Genomic DNA, 19,116 nt, shown 5'->3' on the forward strand with positions numbered 1-19,116 from the left:
GGTATGTCTATTCACCAAAAATGCTTGTAATTGACCCCTGCAACTAAAAATAATTTTTTTAGAACGATTTGAAATTTTTTAATTTCACCGAAAAAATTTCAGCACCTACTCGAATTTTTTTCTCGAAACTGGTTAGGATTTCGAGGGTACGTCTATTCACCAAAAATGATCGTAATTGAACCATACAGCTAAAAATATTTTTTTCTAGATCGATTTGAAATTATTTTTTTCCGCGGAAAGATTCAGCACCTACTCGAATTTTGTTCTCGAAAGTACGTAGGATTTCGAAATTATTATTATTATTATATTACGATGCATTTATATTATCGTTAAAAAAGATCATAAATATGTATAAAAAGCAAATAGTGACAAAAAATTCATGAACATGTTTCTTAAGAAATTTGTCCACCTAGATCGTTTAAATTGTCCACTGCGCGACGTTGAATTTTCCACCCTTAAATAGACCCCGCTCTTCGATCTGTAAATGTAGTTTGCATCGTTATGAATTGAATTTTAACAAAGTTGTGTCCATATTATATGCGTCGCCAGAGAATGTATTATTTAAAATTACGATTATTTTTTCCGTGGAGTTGACCAATTTTACGATCGAGAGCGTCGAGAATTCCACGATAATAAAGATTCTCGGGCAACCGTGGCGAATCGATCGTTTTCTCCGAGCATAAAATAAATTGTGAAAGTTTCTAGACTTCCGCGCACGGATTCTGTTTCTTCTCGTCCCCGATGTATAGAAAAGCGAACGGCTCGGTGATAAATAACGCCATTAACCTGTCCTTCTGCTTGTCTTTCAACGGTATATGCACCCCGGGGAACCGGAAAGAAATATTCCAGAAGAAATTGCGAGTCGCGTTGTGTGTTGCATTACACCGCTGACTGCGCGTCAGTTCGATCATAATCTTCTAAAATATCCCGCTTGACAACGTTCTCGACGAGTTTTCCCCCACCAGTCGATTAGAAAAGCATGTTAAAAGATCTCTCTAAATTTTACATCGTCTATTTTAACACTAGAACTACCAAAGCAGTCTAAACGACTCAGTCATAACTTCTAATAAAACTCGTAAAAAATTTACTCGTTTGAATTTTTGAAAATTTACCGCAGTTTTCTGTAAGAAATTTAATAAACACTTATTTCCATTGCATTATACATTTCTTCGTGTATCTAGTGTTTTAATTTCTTTGGTACAAATACGCTATGACTGTCGGTAGTTCTAGCGTTAATATTCCATGGGCGTTCGAATTAATTCGATGATACGAAACGGGTCACGAGAATATTTCGTAATAAATGATAGTTTGTTTAAATTTGATGTAATAATGCTTCGTTCACCGTATCAGGAACCTACTTTAAAGTTTCTATATCGCGAGCTATTGACGCAGCATTGTCATTTCGCTACGATTCCCGCGACTCTTCGTATATAGGTTACACGCGTCGAAGTTGATACTCAAAACGCGATGAAACATATTTAACGAATAATGCTCCCTTCGATAGCGAGTTCTCGCTCGATATTTCCTACTTATAATACCTCTCTTCTTTCAAACTTTCTAGTTTCCCCATAATTCTTAATTTTCGCCAACCTTTCATACTCGCCAGTATTTTAACTCCGTCTCACTTCGCCGTTAATCCATCGTATTTTTAAATTAGGTTCCTAACACCAGCGTTATAAAACAGCGGATACGCCGTACCTCGATCCCTCGCAAATTAATTTTTGTATTCTTCTATGGATTATACTCGAATTTGCGTTTCGTTACCGGGAAAACAAATATAAATAAAATCCACCTCGATGAAGCCTCGTTGAATACTAACACTAGAGTTACCAAAGCAGTCAAAACGACTCATTCGAAGTTTCTAATAAAACTTGTAAAAAAGTTAAATAACGTAATTTTCTGTAGGAGAATAAATGAACACTTATTTTCATTGTATTATACAGGGTGTTCGGCCACCCCTGGGAAAAATTATAATGGGAGATTCTAGAGGCCAAAATAACACGAAAATGAAGAACACCAATTTGTTGATAGAGGCTTCGTTAAGAAGTTATTAACGTTTAAAGTTCCGACAGTACAGAATTTTTTTTCTCGAAAGTGAGTAGCATTTCGGAGGTATGTCTATTCACCAAAAATGATTGCAATGACCCCTGCAACCGAAAATAATTTTTTCAGAACGATTTGAAAAATTTTTTTTTCACCGAAAAATTTCAGGGAAACATGTAAATGTATGGTCAGACATTACATTTTCGGTAAGGAATTTTTTTCTCGAAAGTGCGTAATATTTCGGTGGTATATCTATTCACCAAAAATGATTGTAACTGACCCCTGCAACCGACAATAATTTTTTCAGAACGATTCGAAAATTTTTTTTTTCGTCGAAAAATTTGTTCATCTTACTGAATTTTTTTTTTGAAAATGCGCAGGATTTCGAGGGTATGTCTATTCACCAAAAATGATTGTATTTGACCCCCGCAACTGAAAATAATTTTTCCAGAACGATTCGAAAATTTTTTTTTTCGCCGAAAAATTTAGGCACCTACCCCCTTGTCGATATTCCTTAAAAATTCGTTTTTCATTTTTAGTAATTTTGTTAGACGACCTACAGAAAAGTTGTCTAATACTTTTTTGTAGGTACCCATGAGCTCTACTTCAGAAAAAAGTTTCATTGAAATATATTCACAATTGTAGGAGTTATGGCTGTTTGAAAATTGGACCATTTTTATGGGGTTTTTCTCATTTTGCGGGGTCAAGGACCAACTTTTCGAATATTTTTGCAATTTGTACATATTCTCCACCAAAATACGCGTAGTTTGCTTTTTTAAACATTAAAATCGTCCAATCCGTTCAGAAGTTATGACGTTTTAAAGATTCGCATGAAATTTCAGGGAAGCATTTCTGACCTCACATTAGATTTTCGGTAAGGAATTTTTTCCTCGAAACTGGGTAGGATTTCGGGGGTATGTGTAATGACCAAAAATGATTGCTATCGATCCCTGCAATCGAAAATAATTTTTTTATAATGATTTGAAATTTTTTAATAACTTTCTAACGAAGCCTCAGTCAAGAAATTGATATCCTTGATTTTCGTCTTATTTTAGCCTCCAGAATCACCCGTTAAAATTTTTTCCAGGAGTGGCCGAACCCCCTGTATATTTCTTCATGTATCTATCGTTTCAATTTCTTTGGTACAAATAGATACACTATAATTTTCGGTGATTCTAGCGTTAATTCGATCTATTATGTTTACTTTTCGAAGAAATATTAATTTCTACGACCCGGAGAATCAGCGTCAGGAAACATTACTCGCGAGATTACCTGGCAGATACTACGCGACTCGAATTCACTTCATTTGGAGTTCATTTGGAATGCTTCGTTTATTCTCGGCGTTTTATCAGTTCACGGGTTCCATTAAGCTCGTTGCGGAACAACAAGCTCTGCATTTGTTTGGTGTTATCGTAACGCGTAGCTTGGCGAGTATCTGTGGCCCCTTTTGTCCGGGTAAATAACATTTGCGTAAAAATCGTTAGAAAACGAGTCGTGTCGGTGTGCTCGTCGGCGCGCGATCGCCAAGCCCGACGAAACGAATGTTTTAATTACAAACGAATCGAACGAAGGCAATAAATACGGTCGCGATCGAACGAGCACGGACGTTGGCAAATGATATCGGAAATATTGGACGACCGTACCAATTTACAAGCGTCGCGATCATTACGGCGGAGGCATAATTAATAGTATTTATACAATGGAGGGAGAAAAAGAATAAGAAAAATATATTGAAATTGGTCGGACAAACGATTCACGTAAAACAAGACCGCGCCGTCAAAATCGTCGGATGTATCGCGATTTTAATTGAAACGGATTCATTAATTAACGGCGCTGTATCCATGGCACCGACGCTCCTGTGAAATATCGCGGGATCGATCATAATTTCGCGTTATAGTTAGGCGAGTTACAACCTCGAATTGGATTCCGCGATAGAACGTGGAAACTCGAAAAAAAACGACCATCGACTATTTTCGGAATTTTCGGGGAATCTCTATCCCCGGAATCTATTTACAATTAGTTTTCCAGAAACTAAATTACCTTTGATGATAGATCGAGTGGTCTATTAGTGTTCCAGATATAGACTATTGAGAAACGTTAAATGCCGACTGATTGACGAAGCCTAACTGCTCCTATGATTAATTGAATTCACCGACGTCTGCCAAGTGTTGGATAATATCCTATAAAACGTTTCTTGTATCTAGGTTTCGAGGTGTAGAAATTTTGGGGGTAGTTTCACGACTTTTATGAATGTCACGTACTGCTGACAATAATAGTGGGTGGATTTTTCATGTTACGTGGCCCAAATTATTCCTGCGTTGTACCGAGTTGACAATTTCGGCGCCCCCCTCGTAGGGTCCCTTGGCTTAACAGGCGAGGGAGAAAAGAGGCTGAAGGAGTCGTCGAGGGCGTCGAGAGGAAGCGTCGATACAAGAGTCATTTCCGCGCAGACAGCGATGACTCGAGAACAAACGAGTGTCCTGGGACGGCAATTCCTTTGTGTGCGCGCAAATATACAGAGCGAGCCACTTAACATCGCCACTTTCAGCGACCCCTTTTATTGTTCGTTGCGTTAGAAAGGGTGGATTCTGTCACCCGGAAACAAAATTTTTATTCCTCGATGCCCGTAAACAGGCACCTTCAAACCTCGAGACGTGAAAATCACGAAAGACGATCGTAATAATTTATACGTATAAGCGTGGGTCTGGTAATGTCTGAATATTTATAAAATGGCAGAATGGAGAAGTGCCCCGGTAGGAAACGGTTGGGAGGGTTTCAACGCGTCGAAACAATCGCGAAAGTCGCTGCTGGCGAGGGGGCAACGATCCACGTCGCGAAACGCACGGCCGTCAAAGCGTTACTATATCACTAGGATTTATTTATGAGAATCGAATGGAACGCGCAGCTGCGTGCTCATACATATTCAGCTAAAACGCAAGGAAAGCTACGTTCTCGTTCGCGGTTCGTGTCGCCGCTCCCCCGGCGGCGAATTAACAAGAATCGCGATTGGATGCAGAGCTGCTTGACAATTCAGCAACTTACGGTGCGGGAATTAAAAAATTTCAAATTGTTTTGAAAAAATTGTTCTCAGTCGCGAGGGTCAATTACAATCATTTTTTGTGAATACACACACCCCTGAAATCCTACACAGTTTCGAGAAAAAAAATTCAAGTAGGTCGATAAATTCGACAAAATTAAAAAATTTCAAATCGTTCTAAAAAAATTATTTTTAGATGCGAGGGCCAATTATAGTCATTTTTGGTGAATAGACATACCCCCGAAATTCTGCGTACTTTCGAGAAAAAAATTCCTTACCGAAAATGTAATGTCTGACCATATATGGGATTTTTCCCTGAAATTTCATGCGTACGTTTAAAACGTCATAACTAATGAACGGATTGGACGATTTTAATGTTTCAAAATATAAACGACGCGTATTTTAATGAAGAATATTTAGAAATTCTAAGAATGTGATTCGAAAATGGTGAGAGAGTTCTAGAGCTCTAGAAATATGGGTTGAAAAAATACATTGGATGTAAGGTCTACTTGTATACCTCGTGTGTGTTACCAGCGTGTAAGGCAGGGTGTGTTAGCGTTGCATTACTGATTAGTCCACTATAGCAGACCCAGGAAGAATTAAAAAAATGAATTCTGAAGACTAGATGTTATAGAAAATAAATGTAGATAGGTGTCTCTTGAATTTCAACGAGGCTGTAAAGATAAGTTCAATGACAAATTTGTTCAAGAACAAAGTTACGTTCTCGTGGACTATTTGAGGGGTGTTGGGGAGGTGTATGGAAATCCCAATAAGAACAACAAAGTAACGATTCCGTTCGTCGCAGTATGTTTCCTTGGATCGTCGTCCTAGCCCAGATCTCTGATTCGATTTCGCGTCGAAGTTTTTAATTTCTCGACGAAGCTTCCTGGGACCTGGTCTCTCAAACAGCTCGTCCAGGAAGTTCCCGAAGACTCGGAAAACTCTAGTTGCCGGGGTCGTTTGAGCAATTGGGAGGTGATGCGCGACGATCAGCGCGTTATCGGATTAATTCGGCCTCGTCAAGTTTCGTCCCGACGGCTCCCCCTGACTTGTCCCAGGCTCACGGAACGGACTCGGCTCGCGAAATCGAATTATGCGCGAAAAAAGCGGAAAATCGGAACCAACACGTCGATAGTCCGGAACGCGCGTCCGTCTCGCCTTTTCTCGGGCAGACGTACTTTGATGTCCGCGATTGCGATCCTCAAAGAGCCTCGCGAAACCGGGGCACCAATTTTCTTAAAGCTGAGATTACGTATACGTATTGGAACGTCTCTCGGAACTCTTCCGGTAGTTTTGTACCCGTCCCTGATTTAATACATTTACGGAGGTACTCGCAAAGACTCCAAATATCTTCGATCGCAAGAGGAATTTTCTTTAAACTAGAATTACCAATTTTTTAATAATTGTAGATATTTGGGGAGAGGAAGTTAAGTTTGAGGGAATCGGGTCGTTCGAGCCGAAAATAGTCGAAAAGTCGAAGCAGTCGTATCGCCTTGGGCTGCTCGGGTTCTTCGAAAGACCGGTCAACGTGTTTCTGACAGGCGAAAACACGATGGAGCTATCTCGGGGTTCCTTGTGCGTCGAGAAAACGGGGACACCCGGAGCTACCGTTCAATTTCTCCGTCCTGACCGATAAAGCACGGTACATGTTAACGCGCTTTGCTTCTTTTCTGCGCCGGCTGCAGACGTCGTGCAATGACACCGAGGAGGGCTTCCGGTCGACCGGGAACCTGACTATATACCTGATAAGCTCCTTTCACCGTCGGCTAACTGTCTCGAGCATCTTGCGTGCCTTTGGCTTAAAAACAAACGACCGTCTTATCAATTTACCCGTCGTCGAACCTGCTACGGATCGCGTACGAGGCGTCAGATTTTCGGCACGACGTACAGATTTAACCCAATTGATCTACGCTTGGGGAATTAGTCTTTAGAGCGAATCGTTCCTCGATAGATGCGTTCCAATCTTCCACGTCTTTCGTACGAATGTGGAGTCTCTCGCGTTGAGTCTTGCAAAAACTAATTATTTTTCAATAAAGGGGGTTGGATATGAGGCCTCTCACATAAATTAATGAAAAACAGAAACCATTTAATATCTACCTTATTGGTTGGAAAGTAAAGAGAACCTGGTATCGCGATTTCGTAATTCTTTATTTTTATCTTAGTTTGTGTTCCACATCGCGTGCAAAGAGTTCAATTAATCGACTCGAGAAAAAAGGCAAAATTGAAATACGCCTAGAATGCAGGCGTCGAAGAGATTTCGAGGTGTCCCTAAACTGTCTTCTAATTCAGCGAATCACCAGTCCTTCGGAAGACACACGAGGCTTTCATGACCCGGGGTTCTGACAGTCAATACCGGTCGAGGCTTCCGGGTGCAAGCCGTCTCCTTTGAACCCTGCCTCCAGCCTCATCGGGGATCAAATGACTCACTGATATTGGGGCACGACGGTTCGAGTCTATTCAAGGCGTCGTAGATCACTGAGCTCGAGGACCACTGGTCATCAATCTGTTTTAATCGTTCAACGTTCAGTCGTTTAACTCTACCACTAAGGACTAAGGGACCCATTACGACCCAAATCTGTATTCGAGACTTCTGGAATTATTATTGTATCTACAAATTTATTATTATCGTTTACTTTCACAAGCTCAAGAAGTACTGTTATTCTAAAGCAAACAGTTTCTACGGGTCAAAATGGACCCAGTGTTTCTCTGATTGTTCAATTCCAGGATAAAGGACTGTCCATTATGACCCAAATTTGAGTTTCGTTGAAGTAAAGAGTTTCTCAAGATTAAAATGGACCCGGGAGTTCCTCCAAATTTGAATTTCGTTAATTCCTGTTCAAGAAGGCTCGAGTTTAATTTCCATGGGTCAAAATGGACCCGAGAGCATTTTTGAGAAATTTTTACAACAGAAAAAATCTCTCGTCGGTTTCACGGTTGTTCCAAGTGGCAGTTTATCATTTCCCGAGGAAGGTTTTAGCGGAAATAATGTTCGAAGCTCGTTTTGCGCCGGCTCGCGTACGTTTGTAGCCGAGTCGTAACGGAAAGCGTGAAAGCCTCCGGGTTGGAAGTACGGCGCGTAGGCGGCGGGTCGTGTACACGCGAGAAGGGAGCGTTCTCTGCGGGATGAAATCAATAATACACCAGCATTCGAAGCTGTGTCTCGGGCTGCCTTACGGCGTGTTGCCAGCGTGTTCTGTGCGAGCAACGCAGCTGGCCCATGACATTTCGAACCGACGTACGCGGAGGCGCGAAACCATCCCCCCCCCCCCCGGGGGGGGGGGGGGTGTTCCGGAGCTTTGGCTGTTTAACTCGACCAGTCTGCCGAAATTCGAATTACCGTTGCCCGGATCCGCGCCGCAATCAAACTGTCGCCCGGAAGTTCCGCACGCGACGCTGCAAACGGTTCCCGTGGAATAATTCGGGACCGTGCTTTCGTCCCCGTTATGACAGTGTTTCTCAAATGTTCCAAGAGTCCAGTCATCTGATATTATTACATATAAAAAGTCTACCTAAAATAATTTGTTTTTCTATCTTTTTCTAAGGACTTATTGAACGATCCTCGATGTTATTCACAAAAGTTATTTGGAATCAAGACGTACGCCGAGGGGTCGATAAATTTTTAAGTCCGTGAAGAATATCGCACAGTTTAACGAGCTTGGAGGGAACGGAGTTTAAATTCTACGTTTTAATTGTTCCTTGGATGGTGTAAGACTCGCGCCTGTAATTGTTAGCTTCGAACCGATTTCGAGAATTAAGTCCGCTGAAAATTGGACCCGATTGCACGTTGCATTCCAGTCACGTCGACCCTCAGACTAATTTCGCCCCCAGTCGTGAATCCAACCGGTACGTATGGCTGTCTGGCGCCTTTTGGGTCACGTATTTTTAAGTGGTCCATGGTTTGCGGGAACTGACCTCGAGAAAAATCAAATTGGAAATTTGGCGGACTCCGCTCGCCCGCTTTTGATATATTCGTCCATTGTCTTCTGGACCGCGCGGGGGAATAAATTTTCGAGAGAATGGACGCCTGTCTGGTGGTCCCGGAAGAAATCCACGCGGTCTACCTGCGACCGCGGTCTGCACTTCCGAGCAAGTGCATTAGGAAATGCATCGAGATCGGAACAAGATTGCGCACACCCAAGAAAACGAGGATCGTATTTACTGAAAATATATATTTACGCTCGGTTAAATTAAATCTGAATTTCCATTAAAACCGATCGATCGTCGATATTTCCAGTCTCTGAAAGGCATTAAAAAAAAAGAAGAGTATTCGTGCTACGAGGCAGCGATTCGAGGAAGATTTATCTCGCTCCATCGAGCGTTTAGCGTGGAATAATTTGCCCCGGGGCGCGAACCTTCGCGATAACAAAGTGGACAAATATTTAACGAACAGAGCGGAACGCTCGGAGAAAGAAAGAGTAGTTTAACGAGCGGAATCACTGTCAGACAACCGGTTGCAGAATGTTCCTTCAAACTGTCGCGTGCATTAATTTAACGAACGCCAGGCCGCGGTGATTCGCGGTCGGCCGACATTTACAGGCTCGACCATTTAAACTTCCCTGAATAACAGTTTCGGAACGAGCTGTCGCGTGAACTTGACGCTTTCGCCTCGTCCGACTCGACCATGGGTTTTCAACTCAGACTCTCGTTCCCCGTTAATTGCAAATATTGCACGAGCGTGCACGCGACTCAACAACACTGGTAAAAATAAGTAAAATTAGAAGCCAAAGAATAATTTTGTGGCGCTTCTTTGCTGCGGTGTGGAAACTCGTTAGAATAAAAAAGGAGGGGATCCTCCTTAGACGACTGTGATATTGGGCAGTCGATCGAGGAGTGTATATATAGCAACTGAGAGTTATAGTACTGAGAGTATTCCCCCGTTGTAAGGAACCAAACTGGGTTCGTGTAGTTGCAGGAATAGGTTCCAGCCTCCTTCCTTACAAGCGTATCAAATGATTTTAAAGATATTTCGAAAGACCAGATCGTGAAACAACATTTTCCGTGTCCCTATCGAGGAGAATTTTTCCCCGCCAATTTTACGCACGATGAATTTTATTCGACCATTAAAGAACGTTCGCGAGAGGCCAACGGGTCAACCGGGGTGAATTTTTATGCGAGGTATATTAAAATGTAAACGCCGTTTAATTTGCCCCGGTCGGATCGAGACGGGTTACGAAATAGAAAATGGAGTACGAGGAGCAACGTCGCCGCGATATTTTCCATTTTCCAGGAGCGCGAACGCGAACAGGGACTCGAAGGTAATCGCTGGAGAAAAATCGACTTCGAGGCGGTATCCGTAAGATCGGGAGACGAATTCCCTTTATATCGGGATTCGCGGTAATGCCGTTCTTGCTTCCGTGGAAAACTCCTTGCGATACAATGAAGAAAATTTCAACCGGAACACGACGGGTACCCGTCGCGTCTCGGGCTGTAAATTCAGAGTGAATCCGATTTAGTGCCGTTCTCGATACGCGGATAATACTCGTACAATAATGTCGATAAAGAAACTACGGGGAACGGGGAAGGATTATCGATAAACTTTCCAGCCGTGGTATTAATAACGAAAACGTTACATTACGTTACGTTAAAATGCTTCTCGATGCTCCCCTCTGAATTCTGAATTTTCTTTGGGGGGGGAAAAACGATGGATGCAAGCCGTAATTTAAATAATAATATTTGCAATAGCTTTTGCTTCCGTTCATTAAATAATTGAGGAAAAATTAAATATTATGTTGCAAGCTTTTGTTCGAAATATTTTACAATATACAGGGTGTTCGACCACTCCTGGGAAAAATTTTAATGGAAGATTCTAGAGGCCAAAATAAGACGAAAATCAAGAATACCAATTTCTTGATGGAGGCTTCGTTAAGAAGTTATTAACGTTTGAAGTTCCGGCAGGACAGAATTTTTTTTCTCGAAAGTGAGTAGGATTTTTGGGTATGACCCCTGTAATCGAAAATAATTTTTTTAGAACGATTTGAAATTTTTTAATTTCACCAAAAAATTTCAGGGAAACATGTCAATGTATGGTCAGACATTTAGATTTTCGGTAAGGAATTTTTTTCTCAAAAGTGCGTAGGATTTCGGTGGTATGTTTATTCACCAAAAATGATTGTAATTAACCTCTGCAACCAAAAATAATTTTTTCAGAATGATTTGAAATTTTCTAATAACTTTTTAACGAAGCCTCAATCAACGAATTAGTAATTCTTGATCTTGATCTTATTTTGGCCTCTAGAATCTCATTAAAATTTTTCCTAGGGGTGGCCGAACACCCTGTATTTAGGATCGAAGAGTCTCAGTTTCTTTGTTTTTTAATATTGTAAAGAATGAAAAATTTTTCTGCATTCTTTGGAATAGGTAAGCAACGCTAAGAGAAATTATGCGAAAAACCCGGGAGATATTCGTCGATTGTGGGGACTCAGCCGTCGGACGAGGGAGAACCGAAGGAGCTCGAATCGAATTCTAAAGCGGATTTCAGTATCTCGTAGATATTGCAATAACGAGAATCGTTTGCGTAGAAACTGCTGCTATAGAGGGTGATATCGACGTCGATCGGTAATAATTATCGGCGAGCGTATGGAGGGTTCGAGGAACCCTTTAAGCCGCCGGGTAAAAAAGGGACGCTCGTTAAGCGGGAATTGAATCTGAACTCGGTAAGAAATTGAAATCGAGTCTACTTTATTTCTCGATTTAGGGGGATTCCAGAAGACAAAAGCGGGAGCGATGCTCTCTCCCGGAGAGAGTAAAATGTAGAGGGTTGCACTGATATTGCGCGTTTGGCTTCAATCCGGGGACGTTCGACTTTCCGGAACCTTCATCACCTGGAATCGATAAGAATCGTACGACGTGTCAACTGTCGGACGAGTAGTTTCAAAAAGTTAGGTGCATTCGTCCAACCTTCCCTGTTAAGATATTTGACAAATTTCAACCATTCCAGCGAAAATGATAAATTCGAACAACTTAACTCGACCGTCAGTGTTCGAAATTATCCTTTAAAGAGACGAGAGAGAAGCGCGAAGGGGCATCGAACGAAGGCAAAATGAAAAAAAGAGGACGAAGCGCATTTCGCATTCTATCCGTTCTCCCAATTTCCTTTCTGCAGCAACATCGCGAATTTACAAAACAACCCCGTCGAGCCTGGCCAAGCGTACACGAAAAGCAAAAACACAAGTAGATCGAAGCTCCTCGGGACACGTGCTATTCGCACGGTCCAACTTCCCGTCCACCCACCACCCTTGCTCCAAGATCGGAGGAGGACAGAAGGTAACCAGTCCCCTGCACGCTTCCCCAGGAATGTTTTCATACGGAATCAGACGCGGGTCGCCCCGGGTGGCCCGAACAGCCACAGTTACATGATCGTCCATCGCCACTGGATTCAATCTACCGGGATTATCCAGCCACCCCCCGAACGGGGGCGGCCATCGTGCTTCTATCCAGCCACGATCGGAAGTCCGTAGCCTCTGTCAACTCACATCTTTTGCCGCGTCGCGCCAGACTACCGTAATACTCGACTCTCAGCTACGGGGAAAATGAACCCCCGAGACGTACAGGGTGTCGAAAACGTCTAAACTTGGCGATTCCTAGCAAAAATTTCTCGAATTCACAGGACGGACCTCTTCTAATATAATTTTCTTAGAAAGTGGTACGAATTTTCGTCACCGCCATGGGAAGAATTCCAGGTGGTTCAACGAAGGAATAGGATTACGCGAGATCGGTTTGCGTGGACTTAAGCTATCTAATGGAGCGTAGAACAGGGAAGAGCGTAGGTAAAAGGCCCAGGTTTCCCTCTGGTGGATTTAGAGTTCGTAGTTGGAGACCTCTAATCCGTTTAGAGCTCCTAGTCGAGCCTTTAGCGAATCTAGAGTTTGCGGTTGCGACCTTCAGTGGGTTTAGAGCTCCTAAATTGGACCTTAGGCGGCAGAATATTATTCGAATATCAATTCGATCGTAAGAACCGACTCCACGTTGGTGTATTCTTAAAAAGTGACGCTTGATTTTTCGAAACTGTTTTGGTACTCGATTCTGAGGTTTAGTTGTAACTTTTCTGAACACTCTGTATAGGATGCAATAGCAAACCGTGGTACCTCGGAGGGGCTCCGTTGAATGCGTGCTTCCGGGGGAGATTGGCAGCCCTGCAGCAGGTCTTGGGGTTGCTTTGAGCCGCGACTCTCTAAGAAAAGGAGGATCTTGGGAAGCGTGTTGAGTGGTTTCCTTTTTTTTTTTTTTCTCTTTTCCTGTCGAAAGGGAAATGTGGTCTTTGAAGGGCGATGTAGATGGGCGATCGACGAATAAGGAGGTTGTTATTTCGCAGAATGGTTGCTCCCTGAAAGGGAGAGTGTTTCGCCATGATCAGAGTATTATTGACCCAACTATCAACAATTTTATGCCTAGTGGAGACTCGCGTTTGCATTTTATTATTATTCTTACAATTTAGCTTTGACTTCGTAACGAAGTTATCTTTTCGTACGACGTGAGCTTCGAAAGCCCCCAGGACGAATTTCCCTTTGTCGGGTATTTAAATATTGATGCGAGGAAGCTTCTTTCCGGATAAGTATTGATCCAGAAGGAAAGCAGGATCTTTTGATAAAAATTTGAGGTTCTAAATATTGATGGCTACGGAAAGGACTTGAACAGTGCATGGTCGTAAGAAATTCTGGCAAAAGTCGACGGTCGAGTTCCGAAATTCTTAATACCGTTATCTCGTTTCAATAATTCAAACGTTTCAAGATTCTAGTAACGCGCGCATATAAACTCGTCAGAAGAGTTTATGCAAGTTTTAACGACTCGTGTACGTTACCAGCGTTTTCCTCGGCCAAGTGTTTCGATTAAATAGTGTTTCAGAAAAGGATTTACGGCCCGGTTGTTTTTGCAGCCGTTACGAGATTCCTCTTTTCCACGGCGGCGGTAAAGTTGAAATATATGTTGAACCCCGCCGGCGAATACAAATCCGCCATTTGTTTCCGGGCCTTCCCGTTTCTACTGCACAACTTTAGAGTTTACGAAAAGACTGGTCATCGGATCAACGACGGAACTCCCCCCTCGTAAATTATTCGAACTTGGAAAACGTGATTTACGAATCTCTACAGATCACCTTATTAGACCGAATCCTCTGCTTTACAATTAGGATTCGAGTTCCTTGCAACTGAAACCACGGAAACCTGTGTGCCTTGCGTTAGGAATCTTAAGCTCTGCAATTTCCAAGCAGCTACTATCCCCCGAAGCATCGAAAATTAAATTCTCTAAAAAATTTACCAAATCCTCTGCATTAAAAACCACCCACAGGTCCCAAGAATCATAGCTCTCGGAGTTTCGAGCGTTGAAAATTCTAAACGGTAGCCGAGTCTCGCTCTGGGAATCCCCCCAACCGAGTCCCAACGGTCAGAGATTCCGCGTGGCCGAGTTCCAAGCGCTCGAAATCGAAACAATACGGACAGTTTGCATCGAAAGTTCCCGGAACGGTTCATCTCGAACGACAAATACAACGTTTCGGGTCGTCTGTTGCTATTTAATTCCACGCGTCTTCGTCGAGTCACGTGGCGTTGCGCAATTAACGCTGTCGCGTTGTCGCGTGCTCGGCATTATCGAGGATATTTCGAAACCAGTGGTGTTTGTCGCTGCATAGCAATGCACGAAAGCGCAGCCACAAGTCATGCGACGCCCGCGAAAACTTGGCACGATTACGGCACCCGGAAGCCGTTTTTCTTGCTCGGGTTTTACCGTAAACGCGAACTGCTTTAGGATCTCCAGCTCCGTGCGTTTTTACGGTCGCTGGTTGGGACTCTTGTTCGAGTGTCTGACACGAAAGATTTTTTAGAATTGGAATTGCTTCGAGAAACGCGTACTATTGGGAGAGACGAGACGATGGCACAGCTAGTGTTCGTTTGCGGGGAGTTAGGCTCTAGTGGGAGTGTACCTCGCTTGCTCCGCCCATCCCAAACTCTAGAGTGGGGATTTAGGTAACAATCAGATTCTTTTCACTTTTTCGTGCACGCACAGTGCTTGCAAACTAAACAGTGAAGGAGACTAAGGTCTAAATCTCGCCTCCCAATAGTACTGTACGCTTTTATACCTATTGTATACAAAGTTAGGCGAGGGCTGGACACATCGGTAAGGTCTAACCTAGCTCTGCTTTAGACGCACATTCAATGGTCGAGGAGTGTAATAAGAACAGGAGTTTGGTATCGCTAGAAAACGTACACGCAGATCGACGATTATTCTATAAGAGATATAAAATTCGCAGTAAATTAGCGAAACATGATTCTAATTTATTTATTTAAGAGGAAATTCTGATCTCGCGGTTTCTCTGTTCCAGGTGTCCGGATAAGCGAATTCCGCAAGATGACTCGGCCGGAGCACGATGGAATTATCGTCGAGGACCCGAGGTCGCCGGACCAAACGCGATTAAATAAAAACCTCTGAACGAGGAAGTACCCTCTCTCTAATTACGAGACGTCGAGGAACGGGTGGATCGGGGTGAATTCGAACGACGGGGTCGGCGAGAGGATCAGTGAAATGCACGGTCTGCCGTGAAAATGCTGGTCGACGACTGCGGCAGCGGGATGGGGTGGACCTCGGCCAGCGTTCGCGGCGGTTGGTCCACCCCTGGAGGGTGCAGAAATTCCGCGATGAGCTTCGGGGGTAGCGTGCCCTCGCTGCACGCTGCCGGTTCGACAAGATCGCTACGATCCCAGCACTCCATGCAGGTAATAAAAACCGTTGGCTTCTGCTCGTTTTGCTCGCGGCCACGAGCATTCTTCTGGCCGAACGCCGCTATTAGGGCGCCATGGAAAATATACTCTCCTCTTTACTTTTCACGGGGGGTTTTTTGTCATTTTTTTTTTTTTTTGACGAACGAGCATCGATCAGACGGGGGACAATCGTCGCTTTTAGGGACGGCGTGACCTTTGGTCGAAAATTGTCTCCGTTCGATGCACTCTGCAATTCTCAGTCTTTTGTGTTCTATAATGTTTACCAGTTCTGTAACGTCACGTCGTGGATCGACGACGATAGTATTTGCAATAGAACGCGTTAACGGTATCTGAATTATTCACTGGACAATGTCGCACAATGGACGGGGACGCTAATTTTCGAGAAAGGTTGATCACGAGCCTATAGAATATGCACTTATTGGACATCGCGTACGGCAATTACCTCTACGAGGGCTTAACCGCCATTGTACATGTACCGCATACCCGAAGAGTCTTTCATTACAATTCCTGCGCCAAAGCGTGGATGTATCGAAACGTGGTAATAGTAAAACGTGCACGGATAACGGGGTTATCAAAGAACTATTTAGGAGAAGCCCTGATTAATTTTACCGAATATTTGTTCTATTTTAAAAATCTTCTACTATCCGAATAAAATTTAAATACGTAAGTAAGGAACTTAGGGGGAGGGTGGTTCTATCGTAGGGCGAGAAATCGATGTTCGTTCACGGTTACCATTCGCCTCGGGGACTAATCGTTAATCAAGCCCGCGAGAATTACTCGCAGCATTCGTCCCCTAATCGGTATTCCATTTGCAACACTTTCCACCCTCGATAAATTCAACGGCGTTTAATTTCCAGAATACGACCGTCCCCCGTCCGGGATTTAACGCGACTCGATCGGCCCATTGTGTTTCTACCGTGCGTTCCAAGGACTTTCTTTTCTCCTCAGGGCGTGCCGGAGACACCGCGAAGATGCATACACTGCCACCCGGTACACGTGCCGAGCACCCCGAACAATTACATCCACCACCCTATGCAGTATTACACGCCGAGTCATTGCCCCGAGCCGAGGAACGGCGTCTACACTCCACACCGGGGCAGCTCTTATCACGGCGGTGAGTTACGGTCACTTTTCAATTAGTATAAATCAGACGTCGCGCATGGGAAAATTAGGGGAACGCTAATCTTCTACGAGGGACCGAAGAAATCAACCCCACCTATCGGTTCGAGCTTTTTTTCGTTTATCTTCTAATGGAAATCATAGCAGGAGGAGGCAACGGATAATGAGACTTTAATGCCTCCGCGACAACAGAATCTAAGGGGGTGGCTGCAAATTGATTACGATGATCGTTTATCATAGTCGAAACTCCGGAGACTCGAGGGGGAAAACCACTGTGATGGATTGAAAAAATCGAAATTTTTTTTCATCTCTTTTCAATGCTTGGGAGTTCAAGAATAACCCTCTAAAATGTATGACTTATAATTTAAGAAAATTGCATGATTTCTGCCGTGAAAAATTACACGTTCGCCCGTTTCTAACAAATTTTTGGACGCCTCTCACACGCTGGTTCCTGTTATCGCTATAATAATTAATTTTCTACAAGAAGTAGTTCAAGAACTGTACTTTAAAAACATTAAACATTCCTCAGAAAAAGTTTCGTAGTTACGGCCAAAAAATTCTTGAAAATTGCTTTTATTTTCAGTCGTCACAGTGGTTTTCCCCCTTAATTTCTGAATCTACATCGAGTCGAACGACTTCAGAATTTTGTCAGCTTGTCTGAGGACCCTGGTGATCCCTGCAGGGATTCCAAGTCTCAAGAGTCTGGGTTGAAACCGAATCCCTCGACACTTGATGTCGTCGCTACCGAATCTCATGACACTAAGAGCTGTCTCGCACCCCAAATTTCTGGGGTTGTTTTTCCGAGAGTTTCAAGTACTCAGGGTTCTTTCTGCTGTCTACAGAGAATTTTGTTAAAATTGAACTAAGTCTGAGTTGAAAATTTTAACTAAGTCTGCTGGATATATGGATGGCGACAGACACTTTGCACATAATTCGACACCCTCCGCCATTCCGGGCGTCGAGTCTCTGGGGCTGTTGAATACCGAACAAAGTCGCGAAACTTCGCGTAAACCGGATCAGGCCAACGTGCCTTAACGAACAACGTCGCGCGAACGAAAACAGAGGTATCCAAGATTACGTGGAAGTTTACCGCGTGAACCGGAAGGGCGGTAGGGTTATTGTTGTCGTGGCTTTACGAAGAAAGTTGCGCGATCTAGCTGAAAGACGTATCCGACGGATCGAATGAAATGCAAAGCGTACTGTCGGAGCGACTGAATAAAACCTCTCGTGGGACGAGGATCGAAAAAATCCCGGAAGACAACTTTCCTCTATTTTTTCTATTCTCGCGAATAGAACGACTGTCGCCAAACCGGGCACGAACGATCGATGGACAGTTTAAAATTGATACGTGGGACACGGGCTGCAACGATACCCGGAAATCAGAACCGGCGACAGTAAAGATAACAGAGCAACGACGCGTGCCTTGAAACTCGCGAGACTCGACAGCAAGTTTGGGGACTTTGTTAACCCGGAACCATCGCGTTTCATAGGCTGAATTACATTTCGACGCGCTCAGACAATCGTAAACAACGTAAATTGAAATTCCTCCTGGTACTTATTTTCGTAATGTTGTTAAAAAGGATTCTTTCAAAATCGACAGTTATTTAATGTTATCAAATTTTTTGTCGTTTCACGTCGAAGAAGAGGCGTACAATACCGTCGAAAGTCAGTCGTCGAGTTTCAGTCGAAATTTCAGGATAGAAGTCTATCTGTTTACGGTGGTCCCTCCGTACAGACAATACGTTCGGTCGAGTAGAATTGATTTTTGTTCTTCTGGTTTCTTCGGGTCTTTTCGCCGCAGCCCAATTTATTAAGTTCTCGGCTCTTTGTGGATGCGGAAGAAAGGGAACAGGTTCGAACGGCGCACCGCGCTGAAAGGAAAGTAAAGTAACTCCGCCTTTGTATTGTTTAAAACATTACCCTTCTGACCGGTTGTGAAACGAAAATAGAAAAAAAGTCGAACCGAGCGAGGATCCCGTGAATTTCCATCGAAAATACTCTGGATCAACCCCGGGACATTTTTAATTTAATTAGTTGCGATTATTACAAACAGAGCAAACGTAGTTTTAATTAAATTTATCTACTCCCAGATAATATTTTAAATATTTTCGCGAGTGTATCCTGTGGAAGTTGAGCTTGTGCAAAGTGTAGGAACACTTAGAACTGCAGAAACATTGGATTTAACCGTTCCATTAATATTTATCGCGT

The 19,116-nt window shown here is 43.3% G+C and overlaps 1 protein-coding gene across 2 annotated transcripts in view; it reads left to right on the forward strand.

The window, feature by feature from the left end:
- Positions 1–19,116, forward strand: part of LOC143344689 (monocarboxylate transporter 10) — a 132,514-nt gene that overhangs the window by 47,486 nt on the left and 65,912 nt on the right. For both annotated transcript variants that reach the window (XM_076770976.1, XM_076770977.1), the window contains exons 3-4: positions 15,393–15,783; positions 16,738–16,903. In XM_076770976.1, the coding sequence (XP_076627091.1) occupies positions 15,613–15,783; positions 16,738–16,903 (337 nt within the window). In that variant the 5' untranslated portion in view covers positions 15,393–15,612. The remainder of the gene's footprint in view (positions 1–15,392; positions 15,784–16,737; positions 16,904–19,116) is intronic.

This window comes from Colletes latitarsis, chromosome 8 (assembly GCF_051014445.1).
Source record: "Colletes latitarsis isolate SP2378_abdomen chromosome 8, iyColLati1, whole genome shotgun sequence".
Taxonomy (NCBI): domain Eukaryota; kingdom Metazoa; phylum Arthropoda; class Insecta; order Hymenoptera; family Colletidae; genus Colletes; species Colletes latitarsis.